Source organism: Trachymyrmex septentrionalis, unplaced genomic scaffold (assembly GCF_001594115.1).
Source record: "Trachymyrmex septentrionalis isolate Tsep2-gDNA-1 unplaced genomic scaffold, Tsep1.0 scaffold213, whole genome shotgun sequence".
In the NCBI taxonomy this organism is placed as follows: domain Eukaryota; kingdom Metazoa; phylum Arthropoda; class Insecta; order Hymenoptera; family Formicidae; genus Trachymyrmex; species Trachymyrmex septentrionalis.
The window spans coordinates 650,522-663,773 of record NW_017305321.1 but is presented as its reverse complement, the minus strand read 5'-3'; the positions used below and the strand labels follow the sequence as shown (position 1 = coordinate 663,773).

Sequence of the window (13,252 nt, the reverse complement as noted above, 5' to 3'; positions counted from 1 at the left end):
AGTTTTATATACGATGATGATAAATATGTTATTAATTTGGGAAAAAATGATTATTGTGAGTATATATTAATTTTCTTTATGCTTGTCATTAAATATAAAATGAAATATATTAATGTTAAATTACTGAATATTAAAAATTAAGAACTAAAGAAGTATTAATATTATGTATATGTATCTCTGTGCAGATGAAAGTGTTATTAACTCTCATTCAAGTTGGTTTGTAAACTTCTATTCTCCGATGTGCAGCCACTGTCATCACTTAGCACCGACTTGGAAAGAAGTTGCTAAGTTACTTGATGGCATTGTACAAATTGCAGCAGTTAATTGTGAATATAACTGGCAACTATGTCACCAAATAGGAATCCGTGCCTATCCTACGTTGCTATATTTTCAAAAGGTATGCAGAGAAAGAGAGAGAAGAGAGATAGATAGATAGATAGATAGAGAGAGAGAGAGAGAGAGAGAGAGAGAGAGAGAGAGAGCTCAATTTCTCTTTAAAGAGTCTTAGACTCTGTATAATTTTTAGGAAATTATATATTTCTCCATAGTTTTAGATATTTCTGTGGATGATATTTGTTGATTAAATCAACAAGAAATACTAATTCACCTTTTGTCTCAAAGAATTCACAGCACAGGGAACATTACAGAGGAGAAAAAACACAAGAAGCCATCACACGTTTTGTACTAGACAGACTAAATATTCATATACATGAATTAAGTGAATTTCATTTCAAGGAATACTTAAGTGGCAAGATTGTAAAGAAAATGCCTGTGTTAATATTTATATGCGATGATCAACAGAATTGTTTCACCTCCGATGAAAGGATTAAAGTAGCGGCTACATTTGTAAGCGTTGTGTCATTTTTATAGAAATAGGTTTTTACCAAGACGTTGTGACTATTAGACAGCAAAATAATATGTGGTTTTTTTTCAGGACAAGCTGATTGATGTAAAAATGTTTACATGTAAGAATGACGAGTGTCATGACAAGATATCTTATGATACAAACGCTGTTTATTTACCAATATATAATAAATCTTTTTGGGAGCCTATATTCCTTGAGGACATATTTGATATAAATATATTAATAGAAAAACTCTTAGATCAATTGCCTGGTCCACAAGAGCTATCTGACAATGATTTTAAAGTAAAGTGTTTATTTGTTATATATATTTGTACATCACTATTACTATAGTTACACATATATATGTATGTATGTGTGCGTGCGTGCGTGTGTGCGCGCGTGTGTGTATAATTATATATAATGTATTATTATTATTATATTTTATAGTATTATTATTAATTTATGTATACAATTTTTACTTTTAACACAATTAAGAGAAGATCATACCAATCAAAACACATGTTGGTGTCTAATATCATCTTTCTGTGACTCTTACAATCTTGAAAGCATCTATATCAATCTATATTTTTCGTTTCTTAATTTTGTTAAATATTTTTTGGTTGATTTTGATTTACTTTTGTTTTACTTTAATTTTTATCGAAAGTATTCATTATGATTTACAGCATATTAGGAAAATGAAGTCCGACGTTACCTGGCTTATATGCTTTTATATTGGCGACATTGAAAATGTACGAGATTTGAATTTGCAAATGAAAAAGTTTTCACCCAGTGGTATTAAACTAGGTAGCTATTATTAATCCACATTAATCGATTTAATATATATAAATTTTATTTAATTTTATGAAGTACTATCTTTCAGGTAAAATAAATTGTGGCAGAAACGGGCAGTTTTGTTCTAAATTGGGTGTAACACGATATCCAATTTGGGGCATGCTTAAGCCGAGTGGAGCATTTGAATTTCATCACGGAAGTAATCTCAATAATGATATTATTAAATTTATGCAAATTAGTATGAAAACTACAAATGTTTGGGCTCTCTCTGCAGAAGAAGCATTATCGATATTACAAAGAAGCAATGGTATTATGTAAACGTAAACCACATTTTTAATAGATTTCGTGATGCTAATTGTAACAAAATATTACAGAAGATGAAGTATGGTTTCTAGATTGGTTTACACCGTGGTGCCCACCTTGTATAGAGTTTCTGTCAGAACTCAGGAAGGCATCGTTAGAATTTGATGCGTCAATAGTTCGTTTTGGCACCATTGATTGTACCGCTCACAATACATTATGTCATCAATATAACATACAATTTTATCCTACTGCTATGCTCATAAATGGTAGTAATACATATCAATTCACATTATCAAAGACGGCTGCAAATGTTATGTATTTCATTAACGAAAAAAGAAACCCATCAGGTGAGAGATATATGCCAATAATTTCTTTATTATATTTCCGCGTGTTTTTGTTATGTTTGATTGTTTGGTACAGTTATAGAATTAACAACGAAAAATTTTCGTCAGAAATTGGGGAAGAAAAAGAATGATGTTATATGGATTGTTGATTATTTTGCTCCATGGTGTGGGCCGTGTCAAAGATTAGCACCTGAATGGTCAGCCGTTGCAAGATCGCTGAGCGCTTTATCCTTTGTAAATGTTGCCAGTGTAAATTGCGAAACTGAGGCTTCCTTATGCACATCCCAAGGAGTGCGGTCTTATCCAGATATTAGAATATATCCATTAGGAAGTGAGGGTTTAAACACAGTCGCGTAAGTCATTACACGTTTTGTATATGTTCAATTATGCATTCGTTACATAACAAATGTCTCAATATACATTCATAATTTAAGTTTTTATTATTACAGCTTGTACAATGGGCAGCGAGATTCGTTATCTATGTTAACATGGATAACAACATTCTTCCCAAAGAAAATCCCTGATTTAAATTTTTCTGACCTTCAAAAGTTATTGAACAGCAGGCATAATTTGATAATCTATTTTTCTTTACCAAATTGTCATCATTGTCAAAAGTTGCAACCTGAGTTTGCAATTGCTGCTCAGGTAAAAATTACTTCACTGTAAATAAAACCAATTTAACTTTTACAATCTATAATTCCTTTAGTAGCCATATCGATTATAAAATTTGTTTAATTTCAGTTGCTGGATAAAGTGAAATTTGGAAGGATTGACTGTTCCTTCTATATACATAAATGCGAACAACATATAAAACAAAGTATACAGGTACAATATATATCCTTTCCAACGCTAATATTATATAATTCTAAGGAAAAAAAACGAAGTAAGCACAATAGCGTCGAAATTGTTGCGAGAACGACTCAGAAAATCACGGATGAAATTTTAAATATTATTAATTCTCGCGCAAAACATGACGAACTATAATAGACAAAGTGCCTAAATTGAATTTAAGGCTTTTATTTTGTAGTAATAGGTGATTTCTTTCTTTCTTTGTAGTATTATCATTGCAGTCATACATAAATTCTTTCTTCGCAATGAACAAATAAATTTATTTTTTCGTATATCATCACACAGACTTTGATATAAATTGGGAAAATATAGGATTGATTTTTTTCAGTATATGAGTTAATAATTAAATATATTTAATTATTAGTTACTCAATCATCTGTTATAATATTCTATATTTATAAAGCCCATTTTCATTAAAAATGTAGGACATATGCAGATTGAAATATTTACTTATTTTGTAGAATATATAATAGTGTATAATGTATATTTAGCAAAAATTTATTATCAAACATACAAGTAATGGCATAGAAAAAACTAATTTATTTCAATACAAGAAAGAAAAAAAATCACATAATTTCTTGCATCTGGCATCATAATTTAACTTGCTGAATTGTTGCAACGAGGGAATAGAAATTGTTGACAAATTTTAATAATGTACTTATTTATAATTGATCTGTTGCTTGACTGCTACAACTGGTACTTGGTTTATCCTGACATGTTCCATGCTTCCAAAGGGAACAAAGAAAAAATAGATTAGATATATTTTTAGTCTTATTGTGATATTTTATACATTTTATACATTTTGTATATATTATTATATATAATGTACATATAATTAATATTATATACGTATATAATAATATAATTAAATAAAATCTAGATGAACAAAATAATTTGAAATCTCAAGTATCAAATTAAAATTTTTATCACAACAAAACTCTTTTCCAATACTTATCAGAGGTTTTGTTTGTACAGTAATAAATATGAATTTGAATGAACTTTATTAATATGAGGTAAGTGAAAAAAGTCTTATTTTCTAATATTTCTTATATTTTTAAGATGTTATTGAAAAATTAATTTCAAAAACAAAATAAGTACAATAGCATCGAAATTGTTGCAAGAATAACTGAGAAAATCAAGGATAAAATTTTAGAAATTATTCTCACATAAAACAAGTCTATAAGACACAAAATATCTAAATTGAATTTAAGGCTTTTATTTTGATTTGAGTCATATGTGACTTCTTTCTTTATAGTATATGATTTTATCATTGCAGTCATGCATGCATTCTTTCTTCGCAATGTACGAATAAATTTATTTTTTCATATGTCATCATACAGACTTTAATATAAATTGGGAAAATATACGACGATTGGTTTTTTCAGTATATGAGTTAATAATTAAGTAGACACTTAATTATTATAGTTACCTAATCGTCTATTATAATTCTATGTTTATAAAGCCCATTTTTATTGAAAATGTGCTTTTATTTATTTTGCAGAATATATAATGTACAAGATATACTTGTATATCTAGCAAAGATCTATTACCAAACATGTAAGCGATGGCATAGGAAAAACTAATTTATTTCAATACAAGAAAGAAAACATTCACATAATTTCTTGCATCTGGCATCATAATTTAATTTGCTGAATTGTTGTAACAAGGCAATAGAAGTCGTTAATAAATTTTAATAACGTACTTATCCATAATTAATATATCGCTTGACCGCGACAACTGGCGCTTGCCATTTATCCTGATATATTCCATGCTTTCCAAAGGAACAATGAAAAAGAACAGATATACTTTGTCCTTTTGTGATATTTTTATACATGTTTTATGTACATAATAATTAATAAAATATTTATGAATATATATAATATTAATAAAATTTGAAAAATCTCAAGCATTAATTAAATTAAAAATTCAATTACAACGAAATTCTTTTTGTATCTTTATCAGAGGTTCTATTTGTACAATAAGAAACATGGATATCATGAACTTCATTTATTAACATGAGATAAACCAAAGTTCTTATTTTTTAATATTTCTAACATATTTTTAAGTTATTAAATAGTAAGTTTTTACGGTTTTCTCTTTTCATAAACGTACTAACATTTAACTCGATGAAGTCTAATGAGTTTCTAAAAATAGTGTCCATAAGTATAATTGTTACACAAATATAAGAATTAATACAGAGATAAATACGCTATAAAAAACTCTGAACCATTATGATTCCGTGCGTGTTTGTCGTTGTGTTTAAATGCAATATATCCAAATATTTTATATATAAAATATTTTACATTTTACACATGTAGATATTTAAAATTATTTGTATAGTTTGTTTCAAGATTTATAAATATATAAATGAATTGAATATCGAATATCAAGATGTCTAAACGTGCTGTGCTTCTTCTTTTTGTAAGTTTTTTCTTTTCATTTATTAATTACATTAATATGTACTCAAATAGAAAATATAATTCATTTTTCCAATAGTGATAAATTTAAAGATGGAATGTATTAAATGAAGAAAAGCAATGCAATAATGCATTTTCATGCGTAACAAATATGCACTTTGAAATTGTTGACAAGTAAAGTTAAGTTTACTTTATATATCATTTCTGAAAAATAATCTTGCTTTGATTACTTTTATCTTATATTATCATTTAATATAAATTTAAGATAAATACTCTTTCAAATAGAGTATAAGTAGGTTTTAATACAAATGTACTTTCTGATATCACATAAACTCGCGGCATGCGAAGGCAGTGCTAATAGAAAAATGCAATTGAGAATTAAATAAGTAACATTATAACTGTTTTTACGGCGTATATAATTAAAGCATAATAAATACATAACTTTCCGAAAATCAATTTGTTTGAAACAGAAAAAAGCTTTTTAATATCAAAAGTTTTAAAAATAAAATAAAAAAATTGTGTTAACTTTTTTATATTGCATATGTGTGATATATTTGTAACATTAAATCTCTGATCGATGTCGCAAAAGACGAAACCTAACAATTACAAACAAATCTGGCATAATTCCATAATGTAATGAGTATACAATAAACATAGGCTGCATTAAATTAGTTTAAACAAATTAATAATTTTAACTTAAAATAACATACATTGCATATTTCTATCTATTAGCAAATAATACAGCGAAAGAAATTGTGTTTTTGTTAAAACTTTGAAACAGAATACTTTGGTTAAGTTGATTAAGTTTCATTATAGATCTTAAAGACAAAACATTCTAACTAATATACAAAAATGAAATAAATTCATTTAACATTTGTTTGTAATAAAAATAAATTATTAGACTTTATTAGGTTTATTCTTTTTTTCAGAATATGCAAAATCTATATTTTTTAAATCCAGTCTTATTTTTTTCTGTATTTCCATATCATTTATCTTCAATTTATCATTTCTTTTTGTATAGAATATTGTTAAAAAACTTGGTTCAACTTTGGAAACATAGTCTATTAATTGTAATATTACAAAATAAATTTATTAATTTTGATAATTTATATTATTTCGTTTCAGATTTTTTTCCTGAAAAGTATTTTCAGAAATTTTAATGTCATATAAACTTATTGTGTGTATGTCGAGAATATGTTTCTAAAGTTAAAATGTACTTCTCGAAAATATTCAGTAACAATAATGCGTACAACTTTTAAAAATGTGTATAACTTTTAAAAAAATCTATTTGTTTTTCTTAATATATGACAGTATCTCTTATTCATTAATTAGCGACATTTCGTAATTCAAGACACACACATACATATAAAAGAATTTTGAAATTATAAAGCATAAATATAACAAGATTTTTGTGTCGATGTAATAACTTGATATCTTAAAAAGAAACAAATGTTCTGAAATTATATATTATTGGGTCAGTATAAGCATCGCATACTATGTGTATAGTTTTGTATACGTGTAATTTCTATACATTTCGGAAAAATATTGTTTGATAGACAATCATATGTCCTTATAAATGTTAATCGCTGATTAATATTGCACTAACTTTTAAAATGCAAATATATATATTCTCTGACGTTGATACATTATTAATATAATATAATATACACATAATATGATACAGCTGATTGTAAAAGTATAATTTTATAATTCTCGAACCTGTAAATTGCTGGCAGTAGCACACGACTAATAAATCGTGTTAATATCCACCATCTCGTGGTTCCAAATGTATGTTAACCAATTGTGAACCATGGATAAATTATAATTTGTATTATAATACAAAAAATGTATATTATGTGTCACGTTTCGATGGCGGTATTAAATGTTCTGGTAGCTCAGCCGGTAAATCGTATCCTTCGAGCTTTATATTAATTAGATGCATGGCTAAGGCAAATTCGTCAGAGTCTAAAAATCCATCTTTATTAATGTCTGAAAGCTTCCAAATCTTTCCAAGCACGCTGTTTGGCAATTTGGACTTGACCATTTCTGATTTGGCCGCTAGTAATATAAAGTTATACATAATTAGAATATTTTATTTCAAATTGTCACATTTATATAAATATTGCATATTTATATAAAAGTGTTTATATAAATCCTCCTAATTATAGTAGCAAAAAATACGGAGCTATATAAGTAAAAGCAACTATCGTTTCTACAAATTTATCAGTCATACCTGCTCCCGTAATTTTTCCATCTTGTGGTCCAAGTGATTCAAACATGCTATCATATTTATATCTTTCTTTATTGACAATCCATTCTGGTTCACCTGCACCCGCATCAATTCCTTCTCCTCTTTTATATCCGAATGGACTAACTTGATCTTTTACACCTTCAAATGCTCCTCCTAAAATTGAGATATATACAATTTTTTCTATAAATTTAGAATATGTAAATACCATATTGTATATATTTTCTTGTATTAATTTTTTAATTAATTAAATTTAACTTTTAGCAAAAATTTTATGGAAGATTCAAACAATTTTTTGGCAGTATTTTGTTTCAAGATTTAAAATTTTAATGTAAACAAACGTTAATAAATACCTGTAAGTGTTTCCGAAACGGTGGTGACTTCTTCATGTGGTATCATAGCCATAAGCTTCGCGATATCTTCAGCGAGCATTTTATCCACTACTTCTAATAACTTGGGCTTCAGGGGATTAAATTTATTAAAATCGTGATGTGCTAAGCTCTCTTGCATCTTCTTTAGATCCGGAAAATCACCAGGTGAAATCTTTTGCTCCCTTTGAATTTGATCGTAAGTCTGGCCCAAATTTTTTATTAGTTCTTTTTTCTTAGTATCCTTACCAAACATACTCGGCATATCTTTCCGCAAAGCACTTATTATGTACGCGTGTACCTATAAATTTTTAATAAATTTTGATGAATTTTATTGATGTAAGAAACATTAGAGTCTCATCATGTATATCTAATTTAAGACTTTAAACTGGAGAAAGAAATTAATTCTTTGTTTCATATACCTTTGCTAAGCGTGCACGTTTAATTAAATCATTAAGTTTTCTTAATGCAGCATTTTTTGGAAGCGATTGCATATCTCTGAATAAATCTTGTTCTTCATCTTCAAATAGTCTAAAAAGAAGATTCACAAAACTTTTAAATATAAAATATTAATACAAATAATTATGTAATAAAAATAATTAGAAGGTATACAAGCACTTACCTTCTATTAACATCATATCTTAAGGGCTGATCCCAAAATGAGCCAATATAAACTCTAGCTACTTCTGGAGTTTGTAATACCTTTCCTAACGACCACATTAGAGCACCATATACTCTCATGAGCTGTTGATGATCTATCATGTCAGCTTTATTAAGAACAATTCTAATTTTGTCATCATGTCCACGTAAGGCCTCGATAGATCTGCGGAATTCATCTGAGATATCGAGCTTATGAGCATCAAACAATAAAATAATCCTATCTACGCGTTCAGCGAACCATTCTAAAACACCAGTAAAGTCATAGCCTCTGTCAACCTGAAGGAAATATTCAATATACATTTATCATATCACAAATACATATATATCTTAATAATGTAAACACAAAACTACAAAAGCAATACCTACTCTTTGTTTCTCACCAGATAATATACCAGGTGTATCTACTATAGATATGCCTTTCAAAACAGGCGAGGCTACAGTCGAACACTGAAATCTGTTCAAGAATGCATTGCCGAATTTTGAAAGCGGCCTGAACTGTTTATTTGGATCTACGACCAAGGCATTTCCAGGAATGACTCCTTCCTTTTCATCATACATGACAGCGATAAATCGATCTGTAGTAGGCTCTGGTCCGATTCTGATGCCAGGAAACTCTCTTTCTAACAGATATTTGATAAATGTGGTTTTGCCAGTGGAATATTGCCCAACTAGGAGAATCATAGGTTTTGCATCAAAGTCAGGATCATCAAGTTGTGGCGAATGAAAGTCATGGAACTGATAATACTGTTCCAATGGTAATAATTTTGATTTGTATATCCTCTTAAGGCCTTCGGTGACATTTTCGAAGAGATCTTGCTTGCTATTCTCCTCACGACTCAGCCAGCTAAACATGTTGACAATCTGCAACAAATTAAGTTCTATATTCTTGCTAATGAACTTGTTATCACGTATTTGTGCACAGTCTGAATTCCAAAGTCTTGTCGCGTTAGCATTAAGTAACACCGTGTCCTGTTAATTACGTTTCCTTTGTTCGAGCTATTGTAAGTACGGATTGTGACTCATTGTCAGACTACAATTCTAGACTAGTCGTTCCGGACTGATGCAAGACGGCCTACAAAGGTTAATTGGTTGGTATTAAGGTTATCACAACAATTATATCAGACTATACTCCGCCTCCAAATTCCACGTTTATGCCTTTGAGACGTATCTTTCAAGGTAGACTGAAGATAGACTGGAAGGATATTGCATGGAACATTGTATCTACCTTCTGAGAACTCGGTCATGCTTCTAAAAAGCAACTTATCCGTACCACCTTCTTTTATGATATCCTATCCAGCACCTCCTCCTTACCTCCAAGGAATAGTTGAGATCTTAAATACTTGAAGTGTGCAACGCAGAGTGAAATGCAAAAATGTAAATGAATGTGAAAAGGAACACGTGGACGGGGTCTAAGTAAAGGAAGAGAGAGGGAGAAGGGGAATCTAGAGAGCACCGTCGAACACCAACCTTTGCTCGTATCCGTCGGTCAAGGATGAACGGGTGCGCTTGACAGAGCGCGACGGACGCGAGGGCGAGCGCAGACTAACGGGAGAGCCGAGAGCGCGGTGGAAGGTAACGCTCGGTCAACCAAGACGATCCAAGGTGGTCCGCTGCCGACGTGACGTATACACGATCCAAACCGATCGCGGAAGAGTACGCTGAGAACGAACGATACGGACTTCCGGAACGGAGGTGGTGGTGGTGGTGGTGGTGGTGGCGGCGACGTCGGTGGTGGACGTGGGTGGACGTGGTGGTTGACGCTCGGATTTCTGCCACGATGCTCACCGAGTCACGATCTCCAGCGGTGACGTAAACGGCGGTGTAACGGCTGGTGGAAGGCGCGTCGCGCTGCGCGAGCAGCTCGGGAAAACGAGCGATCGCGAGGCGGAGCCGTGCCCGATAAACCGAGACTGATATAGAACGCGCTCTTGGAGAAGATAGACGACGCACAGCTCAGAACGACGGCACGACTCTGCGACAACTGACAGGTTGTCGACAGCAACCACTGTACGACATTCAGCATTAGGCTCAGTCCGCTCAGTGCCGACAACTGACAATTGCCAAAGCGCATATGAGAGGAGGGGTGATGGGGGAGGATTGTGCTGACTAATAGGACATACCCCGAGTTCATACATTATGAATCGTTTTAATGCTATGTTAGTTGAATGAACAGTTAAATTAGCAATCAACTAAGTAATAAGAATAAATTCTTATTACTGTAGGGAAAAATAAATAAATTAATATATTTACTACTAATTATTATTACTATATGAGTAAATAAATTAATTAACACAACTGATGAGTTTATTGAATAGAAATATCAATAAATGTTATACTGATTTTTTAAATGAATATACAAACACTTAAATTATTTCCCGTTAAACACAAACTAACAGTACATTACATCAACATTATGATTTCTTATTTAACTTACAATTTAATATAACTGTAACATAACACATGTTGTACATATATAACAGTTTACATTATTATTACTAAGTAGGAAACTATAACATTGATGTGTAATAATGTTACTGTTAGCTTGTGCTCGAGTTAGGAATAACTTTGGGCACTGTGTGCGCAATGGAAGATATATTAAAAATAGGAATAAGTATTAATAAATAGATAATAAATAGATATTAAATATTATAAAAATAAAATTAGGAGCAGAGATTGAATTTAAATCACAATAGATACAAATAAGATATGATGTGTATATTAATTCATGTTTGTATCCACTGTGTGTTACTTTTAATCTCTATTTCTAATTTTTTTATTTCTTTAATATTTAATATTTATTTCATTATTTATTTTTTAATTTTTTTCTTTATTTATAAAAAAAATTTTCTATTATTTCCTAATATTGCTTTCATTGTGCGCAAGATTTTAGGGTTCAAATGAAAGGTATAAGGAATAAAAACAGGGAATAATACAACACACATATACACATTCATCAGAAATTACTGTGTATTGTAATGCACAATTTTTAATAGCTCTAATCTAGGTCTAATCTATTGCCTGCGTGTTATTCTCTGTTCCTTATTCTTTTCATTGTGCCCTCAATAATACGAATAAATGAACGAGTGAATTCATTAATTAATGGATCTGTTCTTTGTAGCAGAGAATACTCGTTGTACACTAAAAATTAAATAGATAGATATATATTTGAAGTTTGGCGAAAAGAGAAAGAAAATGCAGTCCAGTGACAAAGAATAAATCTAATTAATATAGCTGAGTTTAAAATTAATTGGACAAAGAAAAATGAGGAGAGTGGGACCGATATTCAGTTCTTATTTTAAGCTCGCCTTAAGTACAATCTTAAGATGTTATAAACCAATCATAGCGAGCCATGTTAGTATCTTTAGATAAGATATTACTTAAGATGATCTAAATAAAAAATGATTATTAATATCGGCCTGGAATGCGGAAATCGGCTTGGAAATCTTAATTAGAGATTAATTTTTACGATTTAAAGTTAAAGTTTTATCTTCAATCTTGAGTGAACAAGGCTTAAGATTAACTTAAAATTAGTTGCTGAACGCATTCAGTTGCCGAAGTGCGAGTTACGTGCGCAAGTTCAGGTCGACGACAGGTCATCGATAGTTTCATAATTCGCGATCGAACGCGCGTGCTTTATCGGAGGTGTCTCATCGTTCTTCGCGTCGGGAACAAACGGAAAATAACGTATACAGAAACTTCGCTGGACGCGAAGAAGAAACGTAGAAATGTGAGATAACAGATATCGCGTACTTAATCTCCACTATTTTCTTTCTTATTCTATTTCTACTATCAAACGTGACGCGACGTGCGTGCTTGTGAGATTTCGGTTTGTGAGAGCCCGACTGATTATTTCTCTCTCGGTAAAGTTTTCCGCTTCCAGACTTCCACGATTCTTTATTACACTTCGCAATTTTCATTGCGAAACTAAATTAATCATTAAAGCATTCGCGTGGCATTCCCGACATTCCTGCATCTTGAATTGCATTCATCGGACGCGTTCCCGCGCGAAGTTGGGCACTCTCGGTTCCGGCACGAAGTTGTCGAGTTCGGTTCCTACGATTATTTTTCAAATTTCGTTGTTTCGCAGTTCTAAGAGAGTTGTCAGCGCGATGTCTGTCGATGGATTAATTGCCAAGTTCGATGGAAAAAACATGCGTAACGTGGTCGGTTCGCGAAAGTTTCTCGTCATTTTCGTCGTTAATCAACGCGAGGGATGCCGAGGAAAACGAGGATATGTCAAGGTACGATAAATGTCATTCTTAATTAAGGGTTAGAATTAAAAGAATAAAAGATAGAAGGTTAATCGAAATCTATTTATTCTCTTCGAAGGACGAAGAATTGAGTTTTATTATATAAATATAATTTATAATATATAAATTGTCATGTGTATAATCAATTATGTCTTATATATTGTGTAATTTATATAA

The 13,252-nt window shown here is 30.7% G+C and overlaps 2 protein-coding genes across 2 annotated transcripts in view; one reads left to right on the top strand and one right to left on the bottom strand.

The window, feature by feature from the left end:
- Nucleotides 1–3,406, top strand: part of LOC108748173 (dnaJ homolog subfamily C member 10-like) — a 4,628-nt gene extending 1,222 nt beyond the window's left edge. Inside the window, exons 4-12 of the mRNA XM_018486199.1 lie at nucleotides 186–397; nucleotides 622–846; nucleotides 935–1,147; nucleotides 1,528–1,648; nucleotides 1,725–1,943; nucleotides 2,011–2,286; nucleotides 2,360–2,636; nucleotides 2,733–2,928; nucleotides 3,025–3,406. Coding sequence (XP_018341701.1) covers nucleotides 186–397; nucleotides 622–846; nucleotides 935–1,147; nucleotides 1,528–1,648; nucleotides 1,725–1,943; nucleotides 2,011–2,286; nucleotides 2,360–2,636; nucleotides 2,733–2,928; nucleotides 3,025–3,267 — 1,982 coding nt within the window. The 3' untranslated portion in view covers nucleotides 3,268–3,406. The remainder of the gene's footprint in view (nucleotides 1–185; nucleotides 398–621; nucleotides 847–934; nucleotides 1,148–1,527; nucleotides 1,649–1,724; nucleotides 1,944–2,010; nucleotides 2,287–2,359; nucleotides 2,637–2,732; nucleotides 2,929–3,024) is intronic.
- A 3,861-nt stretch (nucleotides 3,407–7,267) lies between these two features.
- LOC108748169 (EH domain-containing protein 3) overlaps nucleotides 7,268–13,252 on the bottom strand; it is a 13,262-nt gene continuing 7,277 nt past the window's right edge. Inside the window, exons 7-13 of the mRNA XM_018486195.1 lie at nucleotides 10,293–10,367; nucleotides 9,192–9,686; nucleotides 8,788–9,101; nucleotides 8,588–8,696; nucleotides 8,151–8,466; nucleotides 7,783–7,953; nucleotides 7,268–7,607 (exon numbers count right to left, since the gene is read on the bottom strand). Of these exons, the coding sequence (XP_018341697.1) occupies nucleotides 7,402–7,607; nucleotides 7,783–7,953; nucleotides 8,151–8,466; nucleotides 8,588–8,696; nucleotides 8,788–9,101; nucleotides 9,192–9,686; nucleotides 10,293–10,367 (1,686 nt within the window). The 3' untranslated portion in view covers nucleotides 7,268–7,401. The remainder of the gene's footprint in view (nucleotides 7,608–7,782; nucleotides 7,954–8,150; nucleotides 8,467–8,587; nucleotides 8,697–8,787; nucleotides 9,102–9,191; nucleotides 9,687–10,292; nucleotides 10,368–13,252) is intronic.